The sequence below is a fragment of the Oncorhynchus keta genome, chromosome 15 (genome assembly GCF_023373465.1).
Source record: "Oncorhynchus keta strain PuntledgeMale-10-30-2019 chromosome 15, Oket_V2, whole genome shotgun sequence".
Lineage (NCBI taxonomy): Eukaryota > Metazoa > Chordata > Actinopteri > Salmoniformes > Salmonidae > Oncorhynchus > Oncorhynchus keta.
The window spans coordinates 16330435-16345926 of record NC_068435.1 but is presented as its reverse complement, the minus strand read 5'-3'; the positions used below and the strand labels follow the sequence as shown (position 1 = coordinate 16345926).

The 15492-nt window shown below is 45.0% G+C and overlaps 1 protein-coding gene across 9 annotated transcripts in view; it reads right to left on the bottom strand.

Annotated features, from left to right (window-relative positions):
• Positions 1-2277: 2277 nt before the first annotated feature.
• The window catches only part of LOC118372495 (SPRY domain-containing SOCS box protein 4-like), a 144864-nt gene continuing 131649 nt past the window's right edge, over positions 2278-15492 (bottom strand). For 8 of the 9 annotated variants that reach the window (XM_052463492.1, XM_052463487.1, XM_052463485.1 and 5 more), the window contains one exon: positions 9173-10472. In XM_052463492.1, coding sequence (XP_052319452.1) covers positions 10345-10472 — 128 coding nt within the window. In that variant the 3' untranslated portion in view covers positions 9173-10344. Of the gene's footprint in view, positions 2610-9172; positions 10473-15492 lie in introns of those variants that run through there. The other variant, XM_052463493.1, reaches the window with a different exon arrangement.

Sequence of the window (15492 nt, the reverse complement as noted above, 5' to 3'; positions counted from 1 at the left end):
GCAAAAGAGGACCGAGCACGCCTCCATTCTCATCGACGTGGCTGCAGTGAAGCAGCTTGAGAGCTTTAAGTTCCTTGGTGTCCACATCACCAGCAATCTAACATAGTCCAAGCACACCATGACAGTCGTGAAGTGGGAACGACAAAACCCTATTCACTCAGGAGACTGAAAAGTTTTGACATGGTTCCTCAGATCCTCAAAAGGCATCATTGAGAGCATCCTGACTGGTTGCATCACTGCCTGGTATGGCAACTGCTCAGCCTCTGACCGCAAGGCACTACAGAGGGTAGTGTGAACGGCCCAGTACATCACTGGGGCCAAGCTTCCTGCCATCCAGGACCTCTATACCAGGCGGTGTTAGAGGAAGGCCCTAAAAATTGGCCCTAAAATTGGCCCTGCACGGCAAGTGGTACCAGAGCGCCAAGTCTAGGCCCAAGAGGCTTCAAAACAGCTTCTACCCCCAATCCATAAGACTCCTGAACACCTTATCAAATGGCTACCCAGACTATTTGCATTTCTCCCCCCTTTTACTCCCCTGCTACTCGCTGTTGTTACCATCTATGCATAGCCACTTTAATAACTCTACCTACATGTACATATTACCTCAACTAACCGGTGCCCCCGCACATTGACGGTACACCTTCGTATATAGTCTTGCTATTGTTATTTTACTGCTTCTCTTTAGTTACTTGTTACTTTTATTTCTTATTATTATCTGTATTTTTTGTTAATGCATTGTTGGTTAGGGGCTCGTAAGTAATCATTTCACTGTAAGGTCTACCTGTTGTGTTCGGCACGTGTGACTAGTACATTTTTTTGTATGATTTGACGTCCTTGAAGACAAGGTAAACAATTGACCACATCATTCCAAGCCTAAATATACTGCACAAAAATATAAACACAACATGTAAAATGTTGGTTTCATGTTAAATGCACTGAAATAAAAAGATTCCAGAATTGTTCCTTACGCACAAAAGGCGTATTTCTCACATATTTTGTGTAGAAATTTGTTTACATCCCCGTTAGTGAGCATTTCTCCTTTGCCAAGATAATCCATCCACCTGACGGTGTGTCATATCAAGAAGCTGATTAAACAGCAGGATCATTACACAGATGCACCTTGTGTCGGGACAATAAATGGCCACTCTACACTGTGCAGTTTTGTCACTCAACACAATGCCACAGATGTCTCAATATTTGAGGGAGTGTGCAATTGGCATGCTGACTGCAGGAAGGTCCAGCAGAGCTGTTGGCATAGAATTTCATGTTCATTTCTCTACCAATGACGTTTTACAGAATTTGGCAGTACATCCAATTGGCCTCACAACTGCAGATCACGTGTAACCACGCTAGCCCAGGACTTCCAAATCAGGTCTTTTCTCCTGGGGATAGCTGATTAAACTTTGGGTTTGCACAACCAAAGAATTTCTGCACAAACTGTCAAAAACCATCTCAGGGAAGCTCATCTGCTCGTTGTCCTCACCACGGTCTTGACCTGACTGGAGTTCCGTGTTGTAACAAACTTCAGTGAGTAAATGCTCACCTGACGCTGGGGAAGTGTTCTCCTCACCGACGAATCCCGGTTTCAACTGTACCGGGCAGATGGCGTTGTGTGAGTGAGTGGTTTGCTGATGTCAACGTTGTGAACAAAGTGCCCCATGGTGGTAGTGGGGTTATGGTTCGGCAGGCATAAGCTACGGACAATGAACACAATTCGATTTTATTGATGGCAATTTGAATGCACAGAGATACCGTGACAAGATCCTGGGGCCCATTGTTGTGCCATTCATCTGCCGCCATCACCTCATGTTTCAGCATGATAATAATGCACGGCCCCATGTCGCAAGGATCTGCACACAATTCCTGGAAGCCGATACAGCCTGATCAACTCTATGCGAAGGAGATGTGTCGTGCTGCATGAGGCAAATGGTTGTCATACCAGGCACTGTCTGGTTTTCTGATCCCCACCCTTACATTTTTTAGACATAAGGGAATATACATGAAAACAGCATACAATAAGCGTACTGGACACTTTATTGGTGCCTCTGCACTAGCATCACCAATGACAATATGTTCAGCATTGTATGGAACAGACATGCATTTGATAATTTACAATTGGCCAGCATAGCCAATGTATTGATCAACATGAACACTCATGAGAAATAAAAGGTGGGAACAAATTTGACAGGATTTTTTTTATTGGAGACAAAAAACAAATATAGGCACCTGGCCACCCTACAGTGTACAGGACCCCATTGATTCGTACAATTTCTAACACTCATCTCCCGTCCGAAGGCTTAAAAAAAAAAAACTCAAAGTAACAAAGTATAATGTCATATCACGTAAGAGTGAATTACTTAGACTTTAGGTAAAGCAGCCAACTACAGAGATTGATGGGGAGCAGGAAAGGAAGGAGGCTTCAGTCACCCACTTAGCTTCCCCAAGATGAAAGCAGGAGACAAATCCAGCTGTGGCCTCCTCCTTGTCAGGCCTCTCACACTGGGCAGACAGGGGTCCTGTGATGGGCAGCTCGCACAGCTTCCACACATAAGGTGCTGGATCAAGGGTGACCTCGCTGAGGAGGAGATCCAGGAGCCCTTCTACGTAGCCTGTAAAGTTTTTGAAAAGTGAAATGTTTGTTAAATGGGGAGTGAAGTTAATTTCCTTTTATTTACTGTTCTGAGTTATGATGCGATCAATTTATTGATGTAGTGATCTACTCATTCTACAATATGTTTTCTAGTATTTTTGAAGTAGTCAATTTGAAATATGCAATATTTGGTTGTGCACTTTTTGGTTAAACTTTTCAATGTTTGTATTTGGAATATGTGTGCCTGAAATGCTGAATTGATTTGAAATGAATAATACGATATTACATTTCTATACTTCTTTTCATGGAATCTCAAAGCTCTTCAAGAGCAAAAAACAAACAAGCAATATGTGGTGATAGTGGCCTGGGAAGCTGACAGGTCCACTAATATGACAGTATGCTGGGTCTGTCTTCTCAGCATATCCCGTCTTTGCCTTGGGAAAACTGATTTTGTATCACAGCATTCCTGCTGGTGTGTTTGTCTGGGAAGCTATTCAGACAGAGTCAATGTTGAATTTTCTAAAATGTCTATCATTACAGCTTGATGATAGTGGAAAGACACAATGACACAAGCTACAGTGCATTCGGAAAGTATTCAGACCCCTTGACGACTTCCACATTTTGTTATGATAGATTTATTCTAAAATGAATTAAATAAAACATTTTCCTCTTCAATCTACACAAAATACCCCATAACAACAAAGCAAAAAACGGATTTTAGAAAAATGAAAAACAAATGTCAAACAGGAACACCTTATTTATTCAGACCCTCTGCTATGAGACTCTAAATTGAGCTCAGGCCTCCCAGGTGGCGCAGTGGTCTAGTGCACTGTGCCACCAGTGACTCTGGATTCGGGCCCAGGCTCTGTCGCAGCCGGCCGCGACCAGGAGGTCCATGGGGCGACGCACAATTGGCCAAGCGTCGTCCGGGTTAGGGAGGGTTTGGTCGGTAGGGATATACTTGTCACATCGCACACTAGCGACTCTTGTGGCGGGCCAGGCGCAGTGCGCGCTAACCAGGTCGCCAGGTGCACGGTGTTTCCTCCAACACATTGGTGCGGCTGGCTTCCGGGTTGGATGCATGCTGTGTTAAGAAGCAGTGCGGCTTGGTTGGGTTGTGTTTCAGAGGACGCATGGCATTCGACCTTAATCTCTACCGAACCCGTACTGGAGTTGTAGCGATGAGACAAGATAGTAATTACTAACAATTGGATACCACGAAATTGGGGAGAAAAGGGTGTAAAAAATAATAATAAATGCATCCTGTTTCCATTGATCATCCTTGGGATGTTTCTACAACTTAATTGGAGTCCACCTGTGGCAAATTCAATTGATTCATATATATATAAGGTCCCACAGTTGACAGCCCTCTCCCTCTTCCCTCCTCTCAGAACAAAAACCAAGCCATGAGGTATAAGGAATTGTCCATAAAGCGGCAAGACAGTATTTTGTCAAAGCACAAATCTGGGGAAGGGTACGAAAAAACATCTGCAGCATTGAAGGTCTCCAAGGACACAGTGGCCTCCATGGAATAAGTTTGGAACTACCAAGACTCCCCTAGACCTGGCCGCCCAGCCAAACTGAGCAATCAGAGGAGCACGGCCTTGGTCAGGGAGGTTGCCAAAGAACCCGATGGTCACTCTGACAGAGCTCCAGAGTACCTCTGAGTACCTCTGTGGAGATGGGAGAACCTTCCAAAATGAGAACCATCTCTGCAGTACTCCACCAATCAGGCCTTTATGTCAGACGTAAGCCACTCCTCAGTAAAAAGTCACATAACAGCCTGCCCACAGACTGGGGTGAAGGTTCACCTCCCAACAGAACAACGACCCAAAGCATGCAGCCAAGACCACACAGGAGTGGCTTCAGGACAAGTCTCTTTATGTCCTTGAATGGCCCAGCCAGAGTCCGGACTTGATCCTGATCGAAGATCTCTGGAGAGACCTGAAAATAGATGTGAAGCGACCCTCCCCATCCAACCTGACAGAGCTTGAGAGGATCTGCAGAGATGAACGGGAGAAACTCCCCAATTATAGGTTTGTCAAGCTTGTAGCGTCATACCCAAGAAGACTCAAGGCTGTAATCACTGCAAAAGGTGCTTCAACAAAGTACTGAGTAAAGGGTCTGAATACTTATATAAAATGTGATAGTTTTTTTTTATATACAATTTTTTTAAATTATTATTTTTAAACTGTTTTTGCTTTGTCATTATGGGGTGTGTAGATTGATGAGGGGGAAAAAACTATACATCTTATTCTAAAATGAATTGAAACAGGGTTTGAAAAGAGGTTAGTTACCAGTATCGTTCTGCTTCAGCTATCTTATGTTTTTTAAACAAAGTCGTATGATGCGCAACGTGATGACGGTTTTTAAACAAAGTCGTATGATGCGCAACGTGATGACGGTTTTTAAACAAAGTCGTATGATGCGCAACGTGATGACGGTTTTTAAACAAAGTCGTATGATGCGCAACGTGATGACGGTTTTTAAACAAAGTCGTATGATGCAACGTGATGACGGTTTTTAAACAAAGTCGTATGATGCGCAACGTGATGACGGTTTTTAAACAAAGTCGTATGATGCGCAACGTGATGACGGTTTTTAAACAAAGTCGTATGATGCGCAACGTGATGACGGTTTTTAAACAAAGTCGTATGATGCGCAACGTGATGACGGTTTTTAAGGCGTTGTACCATTGGTGTATAAAATGTCAGAAAATAAAGAAGTTTCATAATGCAGGAAGTAAGGCCTGCCTCCTAAATCCAAGTATTGTACCATCTACCGTCATTTTTCATACTTGGATCAACCTACTCTGAACTGGTTTCATCCAAATGGATGTTCAGGATCTTTACCAATACCCCTTCCCAAGAAGTTCCTAGAAGCTCCTGTAAGTTCCTAGAAGCTCCTGTAAGTTCCTAGAAGCTCCTGTAAGTTCCTAGAAGCTCCTGTAAGTTCCTAGATGCTCCTGTAAGTTCCTAGAAGCTCCTGTAAGTTCCTAGAAGCTCCTGTAAGTTCCTAGAAGCTCCTGTAAGTTCCTAGAAGCTCCTGTAAGTTCCTATACCCACTTGTGAATTCTGCGGATCCACAGGACCAGGATTAAAGAACACTGTTTTAAAGAGAAGAGTAAATGAGAGTTTGGAGAGTGATCAATACATATATATATATCCTCCACGTGTCCTTGCACTCAAACAGAATGATGCCGACAGACCTTTGATCAAACCCCATGTAGTCTTGTTTTTCAATTACATTTGAGCTGCTTCCAAAACACGAGTTGGGGAGAGAAAAAAGAAACCCGAGCCCATTTCAAGGCCGGCACGGAAGAGTAGTATCACGCTGTCTGGCATTGATTTCCAATACAGCAATCCCTTACATATCGAGATAGGGAGACTGGAGACTTGAGCGGATGTGAAACTCTGATATCACATTGTACAACAGAGATGTAAGCCCCGGTCTGGCAGATGTCTGCTCCATTATCCCGACTGCCACATTTGGGATGTGCACTTAGTGCTCCCTTTGAAGATCTATCATTTTCACTTACGCACAAGTCCATGTATTAGCTTAGCACGGTCCATGTATCCGTGCTAAGCTATAGGCTGAACCAGCTATATTTATAGCTAGCTGTCTTATCAACGCATAAAAATGCACTTTTGTTAAAATGTAAAATAAAACTGCAGGCTTTGAGATTCAATGGCTGAGCTTAGTGGGACGGAAGCCAATTTGCTGGCCTCGGCCATTCTCAAGAGGGTAAATCCTCTGCAAACTTATTTAAGATGTTCCAAGGAAGTGTCCCCTTAAATTCAGCACTGATCATCCACTTAATATCTCTAATAATTTCGAGGGATCTTAGAAAATTATCACTAGGGGGGAAACTCCTCCGCTTGTAACTGCAGATTTCTCTGCGTAATGGACAAGATGTGAGGCTGAGAAAGATGGTGAGTGGGAGGCATGTAGAGATGGAGAGAGATGGAAAAAGAAAGAGAGAGAAGTAGGTAGAGATGGAAGGAGAGTGAGAGGTAGGTAGAGATGGAAAGAGAGAGAGAGGTAGGTAGAGATGGAAAGAGAGAGAGAGGTAGGTAGAGATGAAAAGAGATAAGAGCGTCTGCTAAATGACTTAAATGTAAATGTAAAGATGGAAAGAGAGAGAGAGGTAGGTAGAGATGGAAAGAGAGAGAGAGGTAGGTAGAGATGGAAAGAGAGAGAGAGGTAGGTAGAGATGGAAAGAGAGAGGTAGGTAGAGATGGAAACAGAGACAGGTAGGTAGAGATGGAAAGAGAGACAGGTAGGTAGAGATGGAAAGAGAGAGAAGTAGGTAGAGATGGAAAGAGAGAGGTAGGTAGAGATGGAAAGAGAGAGGTAGGTAGAGATGGAAAGAGAGAGAGGTAGGTAGAGATGGAAAGAGAGAGAGGTAGGTAGAGATGGAAAGAGAGACAGGTAGGTAGAGATGGAAAGAGAGACAGGTAGGTAGAGATGGAAAGAGAGAGAGAGGTAGGTAGAGATGGAAAGAGAGAGAGAGGTAGGTAGAGATGGAAAGAGAGAGAGAGGTAGATAGAGATGGAAAGAGAGAGAGAGGTAGATAGAGATGGAAAGAGAGAGGTAGGTAGATAGAGATGGAAAGAGAGAGGTAGGTAGAGATGGAAAGAGAGAGAGAGGTAGATAGAGATGGAAAGAGAGAGGTAGGTAGAGATGGAAAGAGAGAGAGAGAGGTAGGTAGAGATGGAAAGAGAGAGAGAGGTAGATAGAGATGGAAAGAGAGAGGTAGGTAGAGATGGAAAGAGAGAGAGGTAGATAGAGATGGAAAGAGAGAGAGGTAGGTAGAGATGGAAAGAGAGAGAGAGGTAGATAGAGATGGAAAGAGAGACAGGTAGGTAGAGATGGAAAGAGACAGGTAGGTACATACACTAAGTTGACTGTGCCTTTAAACAGCTTGGAAAATTCCAGAAAATGATGTCATGGCGTTAGAAGCTTCTGATAGGCTAATTGACATCATTTGAGTCAATTGGAGGTGTACCTGTGGAACTCAGTGCCTCTTTGCTTGACATCATTGGAAAATCAAAAGAAATCAGTCAATACCTCTGAAAATAAAAATTGTAGACCTCCACAAGTCTGATTCATACTTGGAATCAATTTCCAAATGCCTGAAGGTATCACGTTCATCTGTACAAACAATAGTACGCAAGTATAAACACCATGGGACCACGCAGCCGTCATACCGCTCAGGAAGGAGACGCGTTCTGTCTCCTAGAGATGAACGTACTTTGGTGCGAAAAGTGCAAATCAATCCCAGAACAGCAAAGGATCTTGTGAAGATGCTGGAGGAAACAGGTACAAACGTATCTATATCCACAGTAAAACAAGTCTTATATCGACAAAACATGAAAGGATGCTCAGCAAGGAAGAAGCCACTGCTCCAAAACCACCATAAAAAAGCCAGACTATGGTTTTCAACTGCAAATGGAGACAAAGATTTTACTTTTTGGAGAAATGTCCTCTGGTCTGATGAAACAAAAATAGAACTGTTTGGCCATAATGACCATTGTTATGTTTGGAGGAAAAAGGGGGAGGCTTGCAAGCTGAAGAACACCATCCCATCCGTGAAGCATGGGGGTGGCAGCATCATGTTGTGGGGGTGCTTTGCTGCAGGAGGGACTGGTACACTTCACAAAATAGATGGCATCATGAGGTAGTAAAATGATGTAGATATATTGAAGCAACATCTCAAGACTTCAGTCAGGAAGTTAAAGCTTGGTCGCAAATGGGTCTTCCAAATGGACAATGACCCCAAGCATACTTCCAAAGATGTGGCAAAATGGCTTAAGGACAACAAAGTCAAGGTATTGGAGTGGCCATCACGAAGCCCTGACCTCAATCCCATAGAAAATTTGTGGGCAGAACTGAAAAAGCGTGTGCGAGCAAGGAGGCCTAGAAACCTGACTCGGTTACACCAGCTCTGTCAGGAGGAATGGACCAAAATTCACCCAACTTATTGTGGGAAGCTTGTGGAAGGCTACCTGAAACGTTTGACCCAAGTTAAACAATTTAAAGGCAACGCTACCAAATACTAATTGAGTGTAACTTCTGACCCACTGGGAATGTGATGAAAGAAATAAAAGCTGAAATAAATCACTTTACTATTATTCTGACATTTCACATTCTTCAAATAAAGTGGTGATCCTAACTGACCTAAAGACAGGGAATTGTTACTAGGATTAAATGTCAGGAATTGTGAAAAACTGAGTTTAAATGTATTTGGCTAAGGTGTATGCAAACTTCAACTGTCGGTAGATAAAAAGAGAGGTAGGTAGAGAAGAGAGATCTGGGTGCAGATATAAATGGGGGTAAGGAGTTAAGTCAGCTGAGGTTGAGGGTCGATGAGGTTACACAAACTGTCACAGCTGGATTTGAGGATGACCTGGTTCCTCTGAGCGTGACTGACAGTGTAAACATACAGAGAGAAAAAACACAGCAAAAAAATCTGCCTCCCTGGAAAGGCAAGCACGCACACGCACCTTCCCCAGCCTCCCTAAACAAACACACAGCTGGCAGCCCGACCTTGTGCCACAGAGATCACCGTCCCAGAAAACGTTTTTCCTTCACTTTGCTTTTATTCACATTTCAGATCTGCTAATGACATCACTGTCCATACATTCCACTGTGTGCCCCAGTATGACCCGGGTGTCTCATCCCAGCAGGCAGATATAGATTAAAACCATCAGCGATCATAATAATAAAAGCAGCATCCTGTTAAGAAAAGCCTACGGGTGATAGAGCTGATCATCATCTCCCATATTGGTGTAGTATATTTACCTGAACGTAACCATCATGATCAATTTTAAAAAGGAACTACCTCATGATAAATAAATAACATCATCATCATATCATCATCGTCATCAAAATTATAATCCACACTCACTATAAAATATAGGGTACAAACTTAGAAGTTACAAAAGTGACTCAAGCTTTTTGAGAAAAAAATGATTGCTAGGTGTGTGTGTGGTCATCCATAACCATCCTTGAACCCACCCCCCTCCCCAAATGGCTGCTGTGCCATTGTTCATGTAGTTGTGTACTACAGTTTCCCCTTGCATTACTTGATGTAGATCCAGAAAAACTAGGTTTGCCTAGACTGGCATAGTTCTTTAATGGGTCCTTTAACACAGCGGGGAAGATATTGTATGGTACCAGTGGATTCCAGGCCTGTTGAACTCAAAATGGACACATTTGAGCCCTGTAGAAATGTCCTGTGTCTGTCTGCTGATTGGACTGACATGGTAGGAGACCTTGAGTATAGTGTACCCAGTAGCAGTGATCTGAGTTCAAAAGCCTCCCGGGATAGTTTGTGTGCTTTCAAGGCGCAGTTCTCACTCCAACCAGCAGGTAGCCTCCTAAAACCACCACTTATTGCCATACTTAAAAGTGACTGTGGACCATACCATTCTGTCAAATAGGGTCTTCATTGGAGGAGAGCTACAGCCATCAATCATTAAAAAAGTCCAAAATGGGTTAAAACCCCGATACTCGAGTATCCATCATCCTCCCGTCAAAAATCTGAACTCAAGTGTCCATCCATTAATCGCAGAGCGACAGCCCACAGTGTAAACATTCCGCTTCCGTTGTCTGCCCGCATTCATTCAATCCCCCTCTCGTTCTTCTATTACACTTAGTTCATCATGGTTTCTGTCCGGATGGTCCCAGTTGGTGGTGTGAGGTACTGGTCTGGTCATTGGTACGGGTCTGGTCAGGCGGTACGGTTCTGGTCATTGGTACTGAAGGTAATTTTTGAGAGACTGTGGTAAGGGCAGGGTCTCTATCTCCTGTAGGCGCTCTCGACCCAACGCGACCCGGGCGGCCCGACGACACAGGTCCATCAGGGGGAGGGGCTCCGCTGTAACCAGGAAGAGAAGAGGAAAGGTTAATTGGTGGTTTTTACAAGGTAAAAAGTTAGCAAAATACAGATGTAACTTTTTAATGTGTGTGACAAGGGAAGAGGATCTCCGACAGTGTGGTTGGTTATGTGTTCCCTTACACATGTGGATCAGAACAGTGCATGCGACTGCATCTGTGTACGTGTTTGAATATGCACAAAAGAGAGCGTGCTAGCGTTGTTCTAATTCCCCTCCTCTCCCACCCACTCCCCAGCTGATGCTCCCCTCTAAATATTTAATATCACCTTTAGTGCCTGCTCCGTTTCACAGCCTGGTAGTGTGACACTATCGTCTCCCATCTGCCTGTACCCGTTTCCCATAAAGACATGACCAACATCTACAGTAGAAACAAGTCTCTCCGACCACGTTCAAATTAAATCAAATTGTATTTGTCTCATGCGCCGAATACAACAGGTGTAGTAGACCTTACAGTGAAACTCTTACTTACAAGCCCTTAACCAACAATGTAGTTTTTAAAAAATACCACAAAAAATAGTAAGAGATAAGAATAACAAATAATTAAAGAGCAGCAGCAAATAACAATAGCGGGGCTGTAAACAGGGGTACCGGTAGAGAGTCAATGTTAGGGGGCACCGGTTAGTCGAGGTAGCTGAGATAAAATGTACATGTAGGTAGAGTTATTAAGGTAGATAATAACAGAGAGTAGCAGCAGCGTGGAGAGGGGGGGTGGGTGCAATAGTCTGGGTAGGCATTTGATTAGGTGTTCAGGAGTCTTATGGCTTGGGGGTAGAAGCTGTTTAGAAGCCTCTTGGACCTAGACTTGGCGCTCTGGTACCGCTTGCCGTGCGGTAGCAGAGAGAACAGTCTATGACTATGGTGGCTGGAGTCTTTGACCATTTTTAAGACCTTCCTCTGACACCGCCTGGTATAGAGGTCCTGGATGGCAGGAAGCTTGGCCCCGGTGACGTACTGGCACTACCCTCTGTAGTGCCTTGCGCTCAGAGGCCGAGCAGTTGCCATGCCAGGCAGTGATGCAACCCGTCAGGATGCTCTCGATGGTGCAGCTGGAAAACCTTTTGAGGATCTGAGGACCCATGCCAAAACATTTCGGTCTCCTGAGGGGGAATAGGTTTTGTTGTGCCCTCTTCACGACTGCTTGGACCATGGTTGTTTGTTGGTGATGTAGACACCAAGGAACTTGATGCTCTCAACCTGCTCCCCTACAGCCCCGTCGATGAGAATGGGAGCATGCTCAGTACTCCTTTCCTGTAGTCCACAATCATCTCCTTTGTCTTGATCACGTTGAGGGAGAGATTGTTGTCCTTATACCACAGTCAGGTCTCTGACCACCTCCCTATAGGCTGTCTCATCGTTATCGGTGATCAGGCCTACCACTGTTGTGTCATCAGCAAACTTAATGATGGTGTTGGAGTCGTGCCTGGCAATGCAGTCATGATTGAACAGGGAGTACAGGAGGGGACTGAGCATGCACCCCTGAGGGTCTCCCGTGTTGAGGATTAGCATGGAGAATGTGTTGTTACCTACCCTTACCACCTGGGAGCGGCCCGTCAGGAAGTCCAGGATCCAGTTGCAGAGGAAGGTGTTTAGTCCCAGGGTCCTTAGCTTAGTGATGAGCTTTGAGGACACTATGGTGTTGAACACTGGGCTGAGGTCAATGAACAGCATTCTCACATGTGTTCCTTTTGTCCAGGTGGGAAAGGGCAGTGTGGTGTGCAATATAGATTGCATCATCTGTGGATCTTTTGGTGCGGTATGCAAATTGGAGTGGGTTTAGGGTTTCTAGAATAATGGTGTTGATGTGGGCCATGACCAGCCTTTCAAAGCATTTCATGGCTACAGACGTGAGTGCTATGGGTCGGTAGTCATTTAGGCAGGTTACCTTAGTGTTGTTGGGCACAGGGACTATGGTGGTCTGCTTGAAACATGTTGGTATCACAGAAAATGTCAGTGAAGACACTTGCCAGTTGGTCAGCGTATGCTCGGAGTACACGTCCTGGTAATCAGTCTGGCCCTGCGGCCTTGTGATTGTTGACCTGTTTAAAGCTCTTACTCACATCGGTTGCGTAGAGTGTGATCACACAGTCATCTGGAATGCTGATGCTCTCATGCATGTTTCAGGTGTTACTTGCCTCGAAGCGAGCATAGAAGTTATTTAGCTCGTCTGGTAGGCTCATGTCACCGGGCAGCTCTCGGCTGTGCATCCCTTCATAGTCTGTAATAGTTTGCAAGCCCTGCCACATCCGACGAGCGTCAGAGCCGGTGTAATACGATTCGATCTTGGTCCTGTATTGACACTTTACCTGTTTGATGGTTTGTCTGAGGGCATAGAGGAATTTCTTATAAGCTTCCGGGTTAGAGTCCCGCTCCTTGAAAGCAGCAGCTCTACCCTTTAGCTCAGTGCGGATGTTGCCTGTAGTCCATGGCTTCTGGTTGGGGTATGTACATACAGTCACTGTGGGGACGACATCCTCGATGGACTTATTGATAAAGCCTGTGACTGATGTGGTGTATTCCTCAATGTCATCGGAAGAATCCCGGAACATACTCCAGTCTGTGTTAGCAAAGCAGTCCTGTAGTTTAGCATCTGCTTCATCTGACCTCTTTTACAGACCAAGTCACTGGTGCTTCTTGCTTAAATTTTTGCTTGTAAGCAGGAATCAGGAGGATAGAATTATGGTCAGATTTGCCAAATGGAGGGCGAGGAAGAGCTTTGTACGCGTCTCTGTGTGTGGAGTAAAGGTGGTCTAGAAATCCCCCCCTCTGGTTGCACATTTAACATGCTGATAGAAATTAGGTAAATTTAAGTTTCCCTGCATTAAAGTCTCCGGCCACTAGGAGCACCGCCTCTGGATGAGCGTTTTCCTGTTTGCTTATGACGGTAAACAGCTCATTCAGTGCCATCTTAGTGCCAGCATCGGTGTGTGGTGGTATGTAAGACAGCTACAAAAAATACAAATGAAAACTCTCTAGGTAGATAGAGTATCTCATAATAAGCTGTAGACCACACTACCTCAGGCGAGCAAAACCTCAAGACTTCCTTAGACATCGAGCAACAGCTGTTGTTTACATATATACATAGGCCCCGCCCGTATCTTACAAGAGGCTGCCGTTCTATCCTGCTGATAGAGTGTATAAACCACCAGCTGTTGTTTACATATATACATAGGCTCCGCCCCGTGTCTTACCAGAGGCTGCCGTTCTATCCTGCTGATAGAGTGTATAAACCACCAGCTGTTGTTTACATAGGCCCCGCCCCGTGTCTTACCAGAGGCTGCCGTTCTATCCTGCTGATAGAGTGTATAAACCACCAGCTGTTGTTTACATAGGCCCCGCCCCGTGTCTTACCAGAGGCTGCCGTTCTATCCTGCTGATAGAGTGTATAAACCACCAGCTGTTGTTTACATATATACATAGGCCCCGCCCCGTGTCTTACCAGAGGCTGCCGTTCTATCCTGCTGATAGAGTGTATAAACCACCAGCTGTTGTTTACATATATACATAGGCTCCGCCCCGTGTCTTACCAGAGGCTGCCGTTCTATCCTGCTGATAGAGTGTATAAACCACCAGCTGTTGTTTACATATATACATAGGCTCCGCCCCGTGTCTTACCAGAGGCTGCCGTTCTATCCTGCTGATAGAGTGTATAAACCAGCAGCTGTTGTTTACATATATACATAGGCTCCGCCCGTGTCTTACCAGAGGCTGCCGTTCTATCCTGCTGATAGAGTGTATAAACCACCAGCTGTTGTTTACATATATACATAGGCCCCGCCCCGTGTCTTACCAGAGGCTGCCGTTCTATCCTGCTGATAGAGTGTATAAACCACCAGCTGTTGTTTACATATATACATAGGCTCCGCCCCGTGTCTTACCAGAGGCTGCCGTTCTATCCTGCTGATAGTGTATAAACCACCAGCTGTTGTTTACATATATACATAGGCTCCGCCCCGTGTCTTACCAGAGGCTGCCGTTCTATCCTGCTGATAGAGTGTATAAACCACCAGCTGTTGTTTACATATATACATAGGCTCCGCCCCGTGTCTTACCAGAGGCTGCCGTTCTATCCTGCTGATAGTGTATAAACCACCAGCTGTTGTTTACATATATACATAGGCTCCGCCCCGTGTCTTACCAGAGGCTGCCGTTCTATCCTGCTGATAGAGTGTATAAACCACCAGCTGTTGTTTACATGTTTACATAGGCTCCGCCCCGTGTCTTACCAGAGGCTGCCGTTCTATCCTGCTGATAGTGTATAAACCACCAGCTGTTGTTTACATATATACATAGGCTCCGCCCCGTGTCTTACCAGAGGCTGCCGTTCTATCCTGCTGATAGAGTGTATAAATCACCAGCTGTTGTTTACATGTTTACATAGGCCCCGCCCCGTGTCTTACCAGAGGCTGCCGTTCTATCCTGCTGATAGAGTGTATAAATCACCAGCTGTTGTTTACATGTTTACATAGGCCCCGCCCCGTGTCTTACCAGAGGCTGCCGTTCTATCCTGCTGATAGAGTGTATAAACCACCAGCTGTTGTTTACATATATACATAGGCCCCGCCCCGTGTCTTACCAGAGGCTGCCGTTCTATCCTGCTGATAGTGTATAAACCACCAGCTGTTGTTTACATATATACATAGGCCCCGCCCCGTGTCTTACCAGAGGCTGCCGTTCTATCCTGCTGATAGAGTGTATAAACCACCAGCTGTTGTTTACATATATACATAGGCTCCGCCCCGTGTCTTACCAGAGGCTGCCGTTCTATCCTGCTGATAGAGTGTATAAACCACCAGCTGTTGTTTACATATATACATAGGCTCCGCCCCGTGTCTTACCAGAGGCTGCCGTTCTATCCTGCTGATAGTGTATAAACCACCAGCTGTTTACATATATACATAGGCTCCGCCCCGTGTCTTACCAGAGGCTGCCGTTCTATCCTGCTGATAGAGTGTATAAACCACCAGCTGTTGTTTACATATATACATAGGCTCTGCCCCGTGT